Source organism: Pieris rapae, chromosome 20 (genome assembly GCF_905147795.1).
Source record: "Pieris rapae chromosome 20, ilPieRapa1.1, whole genome shotgun sequence".
NCBI lineage: Eukaryota > Metazoa > Arthropoda > Insecta > Lepidoptera > Pieridae > Pieris > Pieris rapae.
The window spans coordinates 1,442,691-1,457,682 of NC_059528.1; the positions used below are offsets into that span (position 1 = coordinate 1,442,691).

The 14,992-nt window shown below is 34.0% G+C and overlaps 1 protein-coding gene and 1 long non-coding RNA gene across 2 annotated transcripts; both read left to right on the forward strand.

The window, feature by feature from the left end:
* The first annotated feature begins 2,276 nt into the window (after positions 1–2,276).
* On the forward strand, positions 2,277–5,580 carry LOC111000816 (glycine-rich cell wall structural protein-like). Its single transcript, XM_045632734.1, has 2 exons — positions 2,277–2,443; positions 3,925–5,580. The coding sequence occupies exons 1-2, from the start codon at positions 2,392–2,394 to the stop codon at positions 5,445–5,447; spliced, it is 1,575 nt and encodes a 524-aa protein (XP_045488690.1). The 5' UTR covers positions 2,277–2,391; the 3' UTR covers positions 5,448–5,580.
* Positions 5,581–11,983: 6,403 nt separating this feature from the next.
* Positions 11,984–12,579, forward strand: LOC123690073. The gene is made up of 2 exons (XR_006750891.1): positions 11,984–12,116; positions 12,413–12,579. It is a non-coding gene; the product is annotated as an uncharacterized LOC123690073 (long non-coding RNA).
* The last annotated feature ends 2,413 nt before the right edge of the window (positions 12,580–14,992 follow it).

The window sequence follows — 14,992 nt, forward strand, 5'->3', positions numbered from 1 at the left end:
AATTTCTTTTTATTTTTGGTCCAATTTTGTTTAAGAGAAAGTCAAAGTCGCCTTTTGAAATTCTAGCCAAGTTCTTGAATAATTTATTATCAAGGCTTATTACTGCTAGACTCAAATTGTCTACAGTTTCACGCCTATTTAAATAAGGTCGAATCCTCAATCTCTTCTTTTTCTGTTCTTTTAAAATTAATATAAGCTGCTGCGACAAGTGTGATTTCATCAGCCATTGTTGCCGGTATGTGTGGCCCGTTTAGGAGTCTGCATCATGGGCCATACTATTGCTGACATATTGCAACACATGGCCCGGCCATAGATTGCTCGGCCATCATCTGCATTAAAACATTTTTGTGATGGCCGGACAATTAATTGCCAATAGTGCAGCCATCAATTGCAGAAAAACATGGCCCGTTTAGAAGCCCCATAATGTAAATAAATTGCATATAATACAAGGGTACAATCAAAACCTGACCGCTAAATCTTGGAAATACCACCTGTTTCGATCTTATCGTAAAACGTTACTGCAGTACATACACCACATCGTAATGTAAAATCTTAAACTCATGTGAATTAATGCCAGCCAAATGCGGCCTTTCTGCTCCTCTTAATTCGGTAGGCTTTTAATACGCTCTGATTACACAACACACACTCTTGTTAGTAGTTATTACTAAAGTAATTGTTTTAAGTTTAAAAGTTTTATCTGGAAAAACAAAACACCACGGCTTGCAAGAGACACATGTGTAATTATAATATTTAGTAACTTATATAAAAAGTTTAAATTGTTTTTTTTTCGCCTATGGCGCAGGCTAAAGTCTTTCGACACTTTTAATTGTGCCATAAACCAAAGGAACCATGGTTAAAAAATGCATAATTTAGAGAGATTAAAATGCACAGACTATAAACGTTTCACACCGATGTGCATGTCCTGAGGTCCACATATTTCTAGTTTAAGTTAAGAATGACGCACTCGACATTTTAACTTATATCGCCATAAGGAAAACAAAAAACATAATCTTTTGTATCTTAACAATTGTAAAAAATTAAACATAAGTAGATCCTATAAAATTGTGTTTAACCAATGAGATCATCAATTATAATTCGCATCATATTCTTTGAACGGAAATCAACAATTATAAAATTGTTTACAGATAAGAAATATACTTCTAAAAGCCCTTTCTGGGTTCTCATATGTTTCATTCTATAAACATATGATTTAGAATCGAGACAACGCGTAAAGCATGACTTGTAATAGCAAAATATACGTTTTTCCTAGTATCTTATTTCTTTTTTGAGATTGATATGAATGTAATTTAACATTTTTACCTTGAAATCGTAATAATCTATATAAATATATATGCACAATTAATGTGAGCTTATACGACAAATAAAAACTACGATGAAACGCATATTGATTATTAACATTGATGAAAATATTGGTATATTTTACAGCAGTCTTCCAAACTAACCGTAACTTTTTTTATCATACTCTTTGTGAGGTTTTAGTAAATTTTACTTTTTTTTTAGTTACTTTTTGTGGTTGCGTGTTTAATTTTTCCCGTTGCTAGCTTGCTTATATTTGATGTCTATGTGTTTAAAATTTGTGATGTCATATTTTCATATATAATTTTCAGCGTACACACTTAAATATAATAAAAAACATAATCATGAATAAATTATTTTTGAATTGAATTGAATTTGATCAAGAGCTCAATTTAGTTCCAGAGACAATAAAAAAATTATGGTAGAATTACTTCTTGGGTCCAGATTAAATCAGTTTGTTCGGACTTGTTTTTAAACTACGGAATGTCCTCAATGCTTATTATAATCGCCGAATTTTCCGTTCGGAATGTTTTCTTTAACTGAACGAGCAAGTGTTAGTTGCGCATCTCAATATTTATGTACATAATATTTTAAACTTCTTGGTAGTACGTTATTTACCTTAAAAACAAAATAAATGATCCATCATCAGATATTTACCTCGGAGTAAGGGACGACGACCCGTTCTTAAATATCCAAAGTTGCAAGCGCGTTTTTTTTCTGGATTAATTTATAAATATTTGTATGGCTTAATCAGTAATGATATAACTAATAAATACCATAATTATATTGATCAATATTATTGATTGATAATAAATCGTTGACCTTTTTCTCACTAATCACGAGTCTAGCTCATAACACGATCTTTCCTAGTAAATCTATGTTTTGTTGATAATTCTCGATAAGTAGGCAATAAATTATAATCTATCAGTACAATTTCTCAAAACGCAAAGTTGAAGACACCATTGGTTTCTCCGTACTTGATATTCATGTGAACTTGTTTGTGATTGTGTTAGATAAATAGGTGTATAAAAGGATTATCGTGTAAGCATTGTTATATTGTGCGAATAAACAGCCATGAAGTGGTCGTCTTTTGTTTTTGGGATTGCGCTAACTCTCGCTAATGCAGGTAAATATAATATATCTATTCGTTATAACTTACTGATTTACTTAATTATTTCTTTACTCGAAAATTTTACAAATTTAATCAATTATCACCATGCCTTTTTTCATTTATTTTTCATAAACCCTAAAGGTTTGATATCATAAAGAATGAATAAATACAACAATTTAAGTAAAATTGAATTTTTTATTATAATTTTTTTTAACACAAAAAGTTAATTCTAGAGTCCGTATTAAGAGCATATTTAAAAAAATAAGTGTAAGTATTACAGCTATCTGGGAATTTCTGTTTTACTGTAATTAAGCGGTGTTAATTATATTAATAGCTGCGTTTAAGTCAAAAAGGTTCATTAATTTCTTAGATGTGATGTGACGATTATGAAATAGCGTAATCAATGTAATACTGGAAATAAAATATCTAGATAGGGCCTTCGGTACAAACGACGGACGAAAAAGCTTTACATCACAAATTTATACACGTTTAAGACAAAACAAAATGAAAGTTATAGCCCTGTTTTGTTGTTGTATTTTTTTACATTATTAGCTGCTCCTGGGAACTTTTACTTAGCTTACCTTTTTAGTACATATATACCAACATGGAACATTTTGCTATTCTTCCCTATACTATTACTATTCGGTTTTCTGGAATGAAATCTTTTTAGGATTTTCTGTGAATTTTTCTCTATATAACCCTCAGAGTTCAAGTCTTATGGTCACATATTATAGTATAGAGTGATCGTAGAGGCGTGAAAAATAAATAAATAAAAATACAATTTAATAAACAATTTGCCTAAAAAATAAAAAATATAAATTTAGAGGTAATTTAGGACCACTCTTAACATTTAGGAGGATGAAAAATAGATGTTGTCCGATGTGCAACAAAATATCACGAAAATCAAGCCATTTCGGAGGAGATAAATTACAAACACCGTGACGCGAGAATTTCATATATAAGACATTCATTAGTAAATCATGAATACGGTCTCTTGATATTTGCTGAATTCTCAACAGCTTTACGATAATATGTAATATATTATGTATATAACCTCAATTGCAAAATTATGCTGCTTTGTGCTTTTAAGCTCCGTTTGTAGACGGTAATCAATTTGTGACAATAAACACTTTTTATTACAAACAATCCCAGAAATGTCAATGGGTGTTCGTAACAACTTATCTAAATAAATCTATCGATACCTACTCATATTATAAAGAAGGTTTACCTTTGTAACCTTGTTTGTTGAGGGTAATATCTAGATCTACTGAACCGATTTTGAAAACAATTTTACTTACAGAAAGCCACGATATAGCAGAAAAATTAAAAGTTTTAAAGACTTTTTTTGTCGAAGTCAGCCTTGCAGTTAGTTAGCTAAAAAACGGTCAAACAAAAACTGTTTTAATATCCCATTTAACATTTCTATATTACGAGTCATTATAATGTAAATTAGCGTGCAAGAAGCTTTATTTAAACTATGCTTTTTGTCTTTTCAGAGAGAGTTCGAAGATATAGCGGAGGCGGCGGCGGTGGCGGGGGCGGTGGCTTCGGCTTTGGAGGCGGATTTGGAGCCGGCGGAGGTGGTGGCGGCGGGGGTGGCTTTGGGGGCGGTGGGGGACTAGGTTTAGAGGCCGGATTGGGCGCAATAAAACAAGGTGTCCATAGCATCATTGATAAGGCTGCAAGTTTCGGAAAAGGAGGAGGCTTTGGATTTGGTGGGGGATTAGGCGGTGGATCTGGCCTCGGAGGTGGATCTGGCCTTGGAGGTGGATCTGGCCTCGGAGGTGGCTTTGGTGGAGGAAAAGGAACAGAGAAGTTTATACAAACGAGTTCATCCGATGGAAAATCTGGAGGGTTCGCTTTTACTGGAACACTTGAAAATGGGGGCTACGGAGGAGGTGGTGGCTACAGCAACGGCGGAGAAGCAGGTTATGGTGGCGGTGCTGGAGGTGGTTTAGGATCCGGCGGAAACGGAAATGGCGGATTCGGGGGTCCCAGTGGAAGCGCTGGAGGTGGCCTTGGAGGTGGAAACGGTGGATCTGGAAGTGGAGGCTATGGAGGTGGAAATGGTCTCGGTGGTGGGGCTGGAGGTGGATTTGGAGGGGGTTTTGGCGGAGGACTAGGGGGTGGTAAAGGATCTGGTGGTTCTGGCAACTATGGGGGCGCTGGACCAAGTAACGGAGGTTCAAGTGGAAATGGCTTTGGAGGTGGATCTGGTGGAGGTCTTGGCGGTGGTGCTGGAGGTGGATCCGGAAGTGGTATCGGTGGTGGTGTCAGTGGAGGTCATGGTGGATCTGGTGGCCTCGGCGGCGGCTTAGGGATATCAGGCGGATTTGGAGCTGGTCTGGGCAGTGGAGTAGGAGGTGGTAAAGGCTATGGTGGTTCAGGCGGCGGTGCAGGAAGCGGTGCTGGAGGTGGTGCTGGAGGCGGTCTTGGAGGTGGATCTGGAGGTGGATTAGGAGGCTCCGGTGGTCATGGAAACGGCTTTGGAGGAGGACCTGGTGCTTCGGGGGGTAACGGAGGTGGTTTTGCAGGATCAGGGGGTGGTCTTGGAGGTGGATTAGGAGGTTCCGGTGGTCATGGAAACGGCTTCGGAGGAGGATCTGGTGCTTCGGGAGGTAATGGAGGTGGTTATGGAGGATCAGGAGGTGGTCTTGGAGGTGGATTAGGAGGTTCCGGTGGTCATGGAAACGGCTTCGGAGGAGGATCTGGTGCTTCGGGAGGTAATGGAGGTGGTTATGGAGGATCAGGAGGTGGTCTTGGAGGTGGATTAGGAGGTGGTTACGGTGGCGGCTTGGGAGGAGGTAGCGGTCATGGAGGATCTGGAGCTCACGGCGGTAATGGCAACGGAGGTAGTTCTGGGGGATATGGTGGAAATGGATCTGGATCAGGCAGCAAAGGTTGTTCTGGCGGATGTGGTGGTTGTGGCAGTGGGTCTTGTGGTGGTCAGGGGTCTGCCTATGCCAGCGCTTCGGCAACTGCAAGTGCTAGTGCCCACGCTGGTGGATATGGAAAATAGAGTCATAAAAGACAAAGAAAATTATTTTCCATATCAAACCCATTTAGGCATCGTGTTTATCAAATTTATTAATAAGTTATTTTAAGGAGCAATGCCATAACTTTGATTATGTATTATAAAAAAATAATTGTTTTCAATTACATGTAATAAAATATTAATGTATAAAATTAAAACTATCAAAAATATTGTAATGGAATACAATACGTTACACATTAAAGTAGAATTAAGTTATTTAAAAGTTTTAATAAAAAAATTATATTGACATTCGTCTTTCATCTACACTAATATAATTAAGTAGAAAGATTTGATTGTTTATTTGCATTGAATATCCTTCAAAAGTACAGGACTCGAATCGAATTCTAAATCGGATCCTACGTTATCCTATAGGCTGTAGAATATTTTCAAAAAGAGTTAAAATTACGAATTAGTGCAGTCTGTGCAAACCAAGAAAAGAACCTATAAAAATTCCTAAATCGCGTATGCTGCGGAAACTATTGACAATAGAGCAAAGTGATCTAATACAGACAATACAGTAATATATAATACGTCAATATCTACAAAAATACGGCGATACCATGTTTAAAAAAATCGGATTTAGAATTCAATTTACTCGGTACACTTGTAAGATTAAAATAGCATAACGTTGGCTTTGTTTACTTTAGACTACAATCTGTTATACCGTTATTTGTAATTATAATACCGTATTATAATGAATTATAGAAAGATATAATTAGTTTACACTAAATTCTACGGGATGAACGGATCCTATTAAATTACCATACAAATTCAAATAAATTCAAAACCATTGATTCATATAGGTCAACACAATTTACACTTATGAATGTCAAAAAAGAAATGTATATGAAATCAAAAATACATTAACTGCCTGCCAAATCAAATCATTGTAAATACCTTTATCTTTGTTAATTTTAAAAATATTAAGAATAAACATTTAAAAAGTTAAAGAGGTGGAAATAAGTATAATTTGAAAACAGCCTTACAGAAATACATTAGCAGTATTGAGACGCAGTAACTTTTGCTTCGTAAAGCTTATAGATTAAATTCGGATAGGACTCGACGCACTCTTGCTTTGGCGATCGTTTAGGCAAAACCACATGACGCTTCACAGGAAATAAACGTAAAATCATAACGATAAAATTTTGTATATTTTTTTAGCAGCGCTTTATGTGTTTCATACTAAACGGAAACAAACATTCACTATAATAAAACTATACCGAGTGTATGAACAAAAAAGTATTTTGTAGTAAAGTAGTATAGTAAATTAAAAATAAAGATTTGTCCTCTATCAGTAAGAGGCATGGTTAAATAGGAACACGCACTTATATTCTTGTAGGAACAACACACAAATACCTAGTCGAAATAACTTTAAAGATGAGAAACGTGTATTAATATTAAGAAAAGGCGTATGAGAGTCAGACTTAGCAACACTATTTTTATTGAATCTTACGCTTACACTAGGCAAGCCAAATACTTGACGAATTTAACAAAATCAACCCTACTTCTAATAGAAAGCTTAAGGAATGTTGAATTGTTAAGCAGACACCAAATGGACACATCAAATAACAATATTTGTACTAGTAAGAGAATATAATGTACACATATACACACGCCTGTTACGTTTATAATTATCTTTTATTAAAACCTTAACATCAGTACAATACAGTATTTACAAATTTCTAAACTTCAAATTGTAGTGCTGCTAGCTCAGTCCCTAGGGACTAAATTATTGGTGATTTGTAGGGTGATTGTAGGGACTAAATTGTGTAACCAATAATTTCCAAGTTCCTTCTGCCAAAACCAACCTTGGAGTTCAGGCACCGCTCGTTCTAATTCTTCGCGACTTTAACGGATTGAAGCTTATCCGGAGCTGGATATATTCGGTAGTGGGCTGATCGGTTTTAGAGAAAGCATTGTTGAGTGCCTTTCTCGAACCTAATTCGCTGTTTTGCTGATGATTTTTTGTCTCCGCTTTGTACCAAAAATTTTTGGTAATTTTATTTTATTGTTTGTTTGTCTTATCTTGTATATGTTTTTAATTCTATTTTTTTTAATTCTATTTTTTGCAAAACTTATGTTTACATGTATTGTCGTACATATTAGATAGAAGATTTTATAAAAATATTATGTGATTTCGTAATATGTGTGATGTTGTAGACTTAATAAATAAATAAATAAATAAAAACCTACATAGTATGAATAACATCAAAACAAATTTGAAAAGTGTAGTTTTTATGCTGGCAGCATTTACTCAATGTATTGCGATACTTATTCGTTGAGGGAGGAAACCACCACCTTTGGGTAACTTAAATCTATAATTATCGCCTGCACACTTGAACCCCACAGCTCATAAAAAGACTATTATTATGTATTTCACGCCAGCTCTTGTGCTTACGCAAAGGAGATAGGAAGGGGCTAATAATAAATACAAATAAATTTTAATAATCATAATTTACAATCGGAGCTAATTGTAAATATAATTAATTTTAGTTTAATACATAAAAAATCTTGATGAGTTTTTGTAAAAAAAAATCACTTGTTAAATCATTGTCTTAATATGTTTTGCTGTAACAAAATTTTATTGTTGACTTCTTAAGTGGTTATAAGGAAAAGTCAAAGGAGTAATTCCTCGAAATTGGTTGGTTTACTCGTTGTATGTAATTAAATTGATCAAAAAAACTCAATTAGAAATATATAAACTTTTTTTAGAACACTGAGATGTTCATACTTCGGTATTTTACTTTATACTGCGTGAATAATAAAAGAACGACTTTGGTAAAATGAATTAGCAAACTAATCACGATTTTGTAAAAAGTTTACGCTGTACCTTAATGATTTTCAAGATCAAGAACCTTTCGAAGACAAAAACTCGAGAAAACCAGTCCGGTGCTTCCCGCTATAGTGTTTGTAATTACTTTAAAGTAATGAACAAGCATGATTCAAAATTTGCTCATAGGGTTGCCGCTTCAATTGAAAACATAATTTACAACATCAAAATGTATGTTGACTTGAGGGGGCGACTCTCACCCCTGAAATTGAACGCTCACGCGACAGGACTGCGTAGCAATTGTATTTTCTCTCTATGTGTGCTATGAGTAAGACGCTTGACGACGGAAAAAACATCGTGAAAAAACCTGCATTTCTTACAATTCTTTAATTCAAAAGCCGACGGTATGTCTCAAGAGAGCTATTTGTTTGTACACTGGCTGAGTTCACAGGAGTTGCTTGCTATATTGTTAGTTATAAGATTTAGGAATATAAGTTTAATTTTTTATTTTGTTTATGTTTTTATGTAGGATAGTTAGTGTGGGATATATTTTGGAATTCTATCGCATTAGTAGTAACTGTTAAGATAGAAAAATATACTGGAATAAATAAATAATATTCAAGTTTATTAGAAAAAATATTATCCCGAAGTAGATAACGAATAAAAATACATTTAACTATGCGATTTTAAATCATTGACATTTGATATGACTAGTTCATGTACTTATTGCTAAGTAGGGACGAAATTGTTTTGCCCAATTTCGTCCGACAATAATGGAGACGGCAGTTTCCTAATGATACTTGTAATTCGATAGTAATATTCAGCTACATGGCTTAGGTTCTGATTTACAGAGATCATATTAGCTTTAATTACTAAGTGATTGTTATACATGTGCACATATATCTTTATAATTGATGTATTTGAGTGTTATTCGTTAACATGTACATTGTTTGACGGCTAAATAAATAGTTTATTTACGTATTATAAAATAGTTACAACGAAATTGCTTTACATTTTATTATCCATCTTTTTTTTAGGAAATGCAATGCGCATACCCTTCCGCGGTGCGACTGCTTGGTGCAGAAGGGATATGTGGGACTCGCCATTGTGCATACCCACTAAAACCCCAAGGTGCCACCAACAATCGCCTTATGCGGGATGCGGTAACAGCAGAGCCCTTATCCGCTTCCCGACATCCGATGCGGCGGTTGCGTCCGCCTCTTCACCCCCATTGTTGTTATTATCCATCATCACGTAAGCCGTCATGCTTCTTAGAACCTTCAAGATCAAAGAAGCCTTCAAAAAGTAGACTTTAATGTCGAATTAAATGGCTGATACCAACAAACTACTTTATGACGTCAGTATTGCTAACGTTATTTTCAACTGTTTTTGTTTAAATTCAGGTAGTGCTTTGAGACATTCTTCAGGCCAACAATAGTTGAAGAAGAAAACATATTTACTCCAAGCGATATTATGTGTGTTTATTTTTATTAAAATGGTATCAGGATATGAGAATTGTGGCGTATCGTGACATGTACCTATAATAAATAAGATTTACAAAGATTTTGTTAGTACGGCGACTAGTTTATTTATAGTATTGACTTTTACTAACATAACTTTTACACATTAAAAAAAATCATTTTTTGACGGATTGAAGCTATGTATTATTATAAACCTATAATTATTTCCATATAACTTCGGAGAACAGATAAAATAACTTTTTCTACAGCTGTGATACTTTTTGACATTAAGCATCTTCTGTCTTCAGTCACCTTGACCACCGTCGGAATATTTTAAAATTATGGAAAACAATTATATTTATTTATAATAGTTTATTACATTTAGAAGAATATACAGCCCTATCATATAAAAAGATACTTATCATAGAATTTGTTGAATGTATAAAAAACATGTCGATAGCCAATGCTTTAACGATATTGAGTATAAAAAAGATAAGAATCCCTTGAAAGCTTTTCAAACTCCAAAAACATACTTTTATATTGTTGTAGAAACTATTTATTGATGGATATAAAGTCAATCCCGTTTGGTATATAATATAAAATGCATTTTCGTTGTTCGTTATTAGAATTAACGAATTTTGAAAAACTTTGTTTAGTGGCAAAATTTACGTTATTGTAGTACCCTTTTCTTTCATATTATCAGGTCAATGACGTCTCCATGACCACTTGACCGTTGCTGGCTCCTTCATCATTTAGCTCATCATTTAGTTCATCATTTAGTTCATCATTTGGTTCATCATTTGGTTCATCACTTAGTTCATGATTTAGTTCATTTGATTTACCACTTTGTTCATCATTTAGTGCGAACCAATTTTATTCTTATTGTCCAAGAAAAACTTGTATGAATTCTTAAAAGGCGGCAACGCACTCACGCCTCTGGCAATGAGAGTGTCCATGGGCGGCGGTATCACTTAACATCAGGGGAGCCTCCTGTCCATATATAAAAGATATTTTGACATACGGAATTCAGTTCATACTAAGTCTTCTTTCTGAATCTCACGGTGAGGGACTCTGAATCCTGGCTTGTTTGGTTAAATATCAATAAAATCTAATAATATATCCATTGGTATTTTTATCCAAGAACTTTTTTGTATAGAGACGCTGTTAAATATTTGTTCTCATATCAATTTTCTATGACATGAGCTCAACCCAAGCGAGTCACGAACCTGTTACAGTTTGAAACAGATTTTATCACGACCGATTCCGAGTATAATACGGAAATTATGGACACAGGTTATTCCCAGTAATAATGTACTAGCAAATTACAAAAAACTTATTATGAAAAGATAACAAAATAATTTGTCCTTGCTGTTCAATTTCATTTCGTAATGCAAAAGGAAATCTAGACATATAATGAAGTCTTTTTTAAGGCTTTAATCATTGATGCAATCTGTTTTAATTTCTTAGCCTTTTTAGGACATATAAAAAATGCTATGAATTTCATTTACAAAAATTCAAACAAATAAATATTTTCAAGAGGTTGTGACGCGAGAAAAATAAAACAGGTTTTTCCACATTTGGTGCTAAATATTGAAGTTCAAGCAGACATCAAACTAAAATTGGATAATTGTAAACATTTGCGGTTTTTTGGTAAAATACGTCGGTATATAACATTTAGATTGAGTGTAACATCAGTAGTTTATCGAAATGTCACGGTGGACAGCGGTTTGCTTAGTCTTAGGGCTAGTTGCCTATGCCCAAACAAAACCTCTAGGTATGTAATAAATCTGTTGATTAAATAATAATAAAAATTAATGGTTTTTTGAACGTCCATATGTAAACGATAACTTAAGTGATAACAATTCAAATTCAAATTCAAAAATAATTTATTCATGTAGGTAACATAATCACTTATGAACGCCAAAAAAGAAATATACATTGAACTGAATGCTTCTAATTTTACATTTACTGCCAGTTCTCAAACCGCTCTTTTTAAATCAATCTTATAATTAAGACAAATATATCCAATAATTAAGACAAAATAGAACTTAATATAGTTTTCAATTAATTAATTATTTGCTACTAAATACGTACGTTTATTTTAGAAAAGAAATATAATGTCCTAAACTTTAGTTTCAGGTTTTGGTGGAGGCCGGGGAGCTGGTTTTGGCGGTGGGGGAGGTGGGGGAGGAGGTGGGGGAGGGGGAGGAGGAGGATTTGGTGGAGGTGGTGGTTTTGGGAGCGGCTTTGGAGGAGGACACGGTGGCGGCGGCGGTGGCGGTGGCGGTGGAGGTGGCTTTGGGAGCGGTTTTGGCGGAGGAAAAGGCTTTGGTAGAGGACAAGGAGGCGGCTTTGGAGGCGGCGGTGGTGGTGGAGGCGGAAGAGGGTTCGGCGGAGGTTTTGGCGGTGGTCGTGGTTTTGGTGGTAAGAATTAATATTCTAAAGAGGCAACAAAATGCCATGTCCAAATGAATCCGTAATATTTATCTTTACCTTTAAGGACTTTTCATGGGAAAATGACAAATGCCAGCCCTTTAGGCACAAAAAAATATGATTATATGAGTATTTTAAATAATATTATTAGTAATAGACTAAAAAACTACTGGACTGATTGAAAAAAATTGAATATTTAATTTGAAATTTTAAATAATTCTGCCTTGCGATTCCTGCTTGTTGCTTGTACACAGTACAGAGTTTTTCACATTCCTCTTTTTTACCAGGTCATGGCCATCGGTATGGGTAGATGTTCGACTCTCGTAATTCAACATTGGCGTGTGAGACTAATATTTCTGGATCATGTGACATGTGAAATTTTCCAACGATATGGAGATACAAGAACTACTTGTGATTTACTATTAAAATGTAAATAAATAGCGTTACGAATCAATTATATGTTTTTATATTTCGTATTTATTTATAAAACTTGGCTCTGTATATGTATATGTGATTAATTGTTTCCTGAAACGGTCAGAAATGACATTTCAGCTAGCTGAAAACTAGTGGAAAAATGGACAAACATATCAGACAATCCGTCTTCATAACAATATATTAAGCCAAAACATACCATAATCTTCTAAGAATTATTTTCTTTATCTTTCCTCCAAGTGAATTGTAAAATGTTGCATTACTACTATTGTTTACGTTTTTAAAGTTTCAGTAGCTTTTCTATGAGAACATTTACATCCCCTTTTTATAAATAACACAGGCTGACATGATTTTTGATATTTGAATTTACAAACGATTCTGAATAAAAATTTAGTTTCGACGTTAATACTTTTCACAAAATTAAAAACTGATTAAATATTTGGTACTCGAACAATTGATATTTGCAGTAAAATTATTTGTATATAATAAATATTCGGTATACTGATTTAGTGTCTGATAAACAACCTACCTAGCATGAGCCAGGAATTAAAAATTTTTTGAGCGTATGAGACAGTCGAGGATGATATTTACCTGATGCGACAGAAGGGCCACTCAAAAAAACATTTGTACCGGGACAGAAATATGCAGCGTTTACATTAGTTTGTAGGACTATCTAAGTAGTGTAAATCTGGTTTAGTTTTTATGAATTGGGGGATAGTAATAATAATAATTCGTAATACCTAAATGGACAATTCAATATTATAACAAAATTGTTAATAAAGACTAATACTTTTAAACCGTAAAAGTCCGAATAAATCCAAAACAAAGATTTGTAATGAAACAGATATAATATTAGATATTAAAGTATAGATTATGGAATAGATGGTAGAGGAATATCCAATAGTTTTGCCTTCTTTCAATATTTCTACTAAGTAGATCATCTGTGAAAAATGAAAGAGCCATTTCTTCTCTTCCGTCTTGCCATTATTATTCAAAGGCTTCTAAATTGTCTAAATTGCTTACAATTAACAAAAGCTCTCGCTTCATTATATTTTGGCAGTTATATATTATATAAAATATATGTAATTTTAAGGGAGACTGAATCATGGCTTAGTGAACCGAACGCTTTACTGTAATCCACAAATGCAAATCCCGTACCCCGTTTCACAATGGCAATAATAGATTTTAAAATAATATTTGATAATAACGTTTTGTCAGTTAGAATGGATTTGCTATTTCTGTAGAACAGTGATTTTCCTAGAAAAACATATCGATTCACAATAATTATCATATAGCTGTCAATCAAGACTTCGGCAACTTCAGCGAATCAATTGCAACATAATATGTTTATATCAAATTTAATTAGATTAGACTTGGATATTTGTGTATTTATTTTATGGTTACTGTATGTATAAGATTCGCATCTTTTGTACTACCAACAAATTTTTGTATTATACAAAGTGTCTCAAAAGAAAGTTCATATTTAGTTAAACAATTTCACATTAAAGTACACATTTTGGGAATTTATTTCGTGACGGATATTTTCTTTCAATTGCGCAAGACGGCTTATTGGCGTAGATTTAAGTTAACCACATAAGAAAAAATCCATAGGGGTGAAATTAGTACTGCATGGAGGCCAATTTATGTCGATCAAATGGAGATCAAATTGCCTTAAAAAATTTCAGGAACTCGTATTGAGATATACCTATATGAAATATAATAGACTAGCAGACTCGTTGCCGTCTAAGGTTTTTGTTATATTACACAGTTGTTACCTATTCAAGGGAAACGGTAGTACAACTTATGTGACAGCTAATGTGAAACGTTGGTACTTTTAACACAGCGCCATCTGTTGGAGTTGTGTCAAATTATAAACAAATAATTTGCAAAAATAAAAAAATTGCGACTATAATTAAACTTCTATGCTGTCCTATCTCTTAAGTTGGACCAGACTGCTCACGGTATGATAATTTAATTTAAAATCGGTTAAGTAGTTTAGGAGTCCATCGCGGACAAAAATCATGACAGGAGATTTATATAAAATTCCTTTAGAGACAAATTTGCTCGCTATTGTGTGTGGCAGAATATGAGAACTAACAATTGTACCACCTTACATATTTTTATACCATATTCTTGCAATAATGTACTGTCATTATAATTATAATAAACTATTTAAACATCTCTCGAGATGTTATAGATCACTGCCGTGTAATGGAGAAAGTGATAAAATTATTAAAGGCATGGATTTGGCTGCGAAAGCTGCTAAGCTAAATTGAAAATAACTTATAAGTTTAAGTCCGCCATTTAAAGTAACAAAACTTCGTCTAGGTTACCGCTTTTGCTAAGCAAAAAATGCATAACAAAAAGTGAAGACTATGTGAGTAAACATTACCTGTTTATGACATAAGCTTTATAGTATATAAGGCAGTGGCGAA

Bases quoted from the DNA above. Each gene is read 5' to 3' on its own strand.
- LOC111000816 (XM_045632734.1), top strand. From the start codon at position 2,392: ATGAAGTGGTCGTCTTTTGTTTTTGGGATTGCGCTAACTCTCGCTAAT. The intron at 2,444-3,924 runs GTAAATATAATA...TTGTCTTTTCAG, and splicing joins GCTAACTCTCGCTAATGCAG to AGAGAGTTCGAAGATATAGC.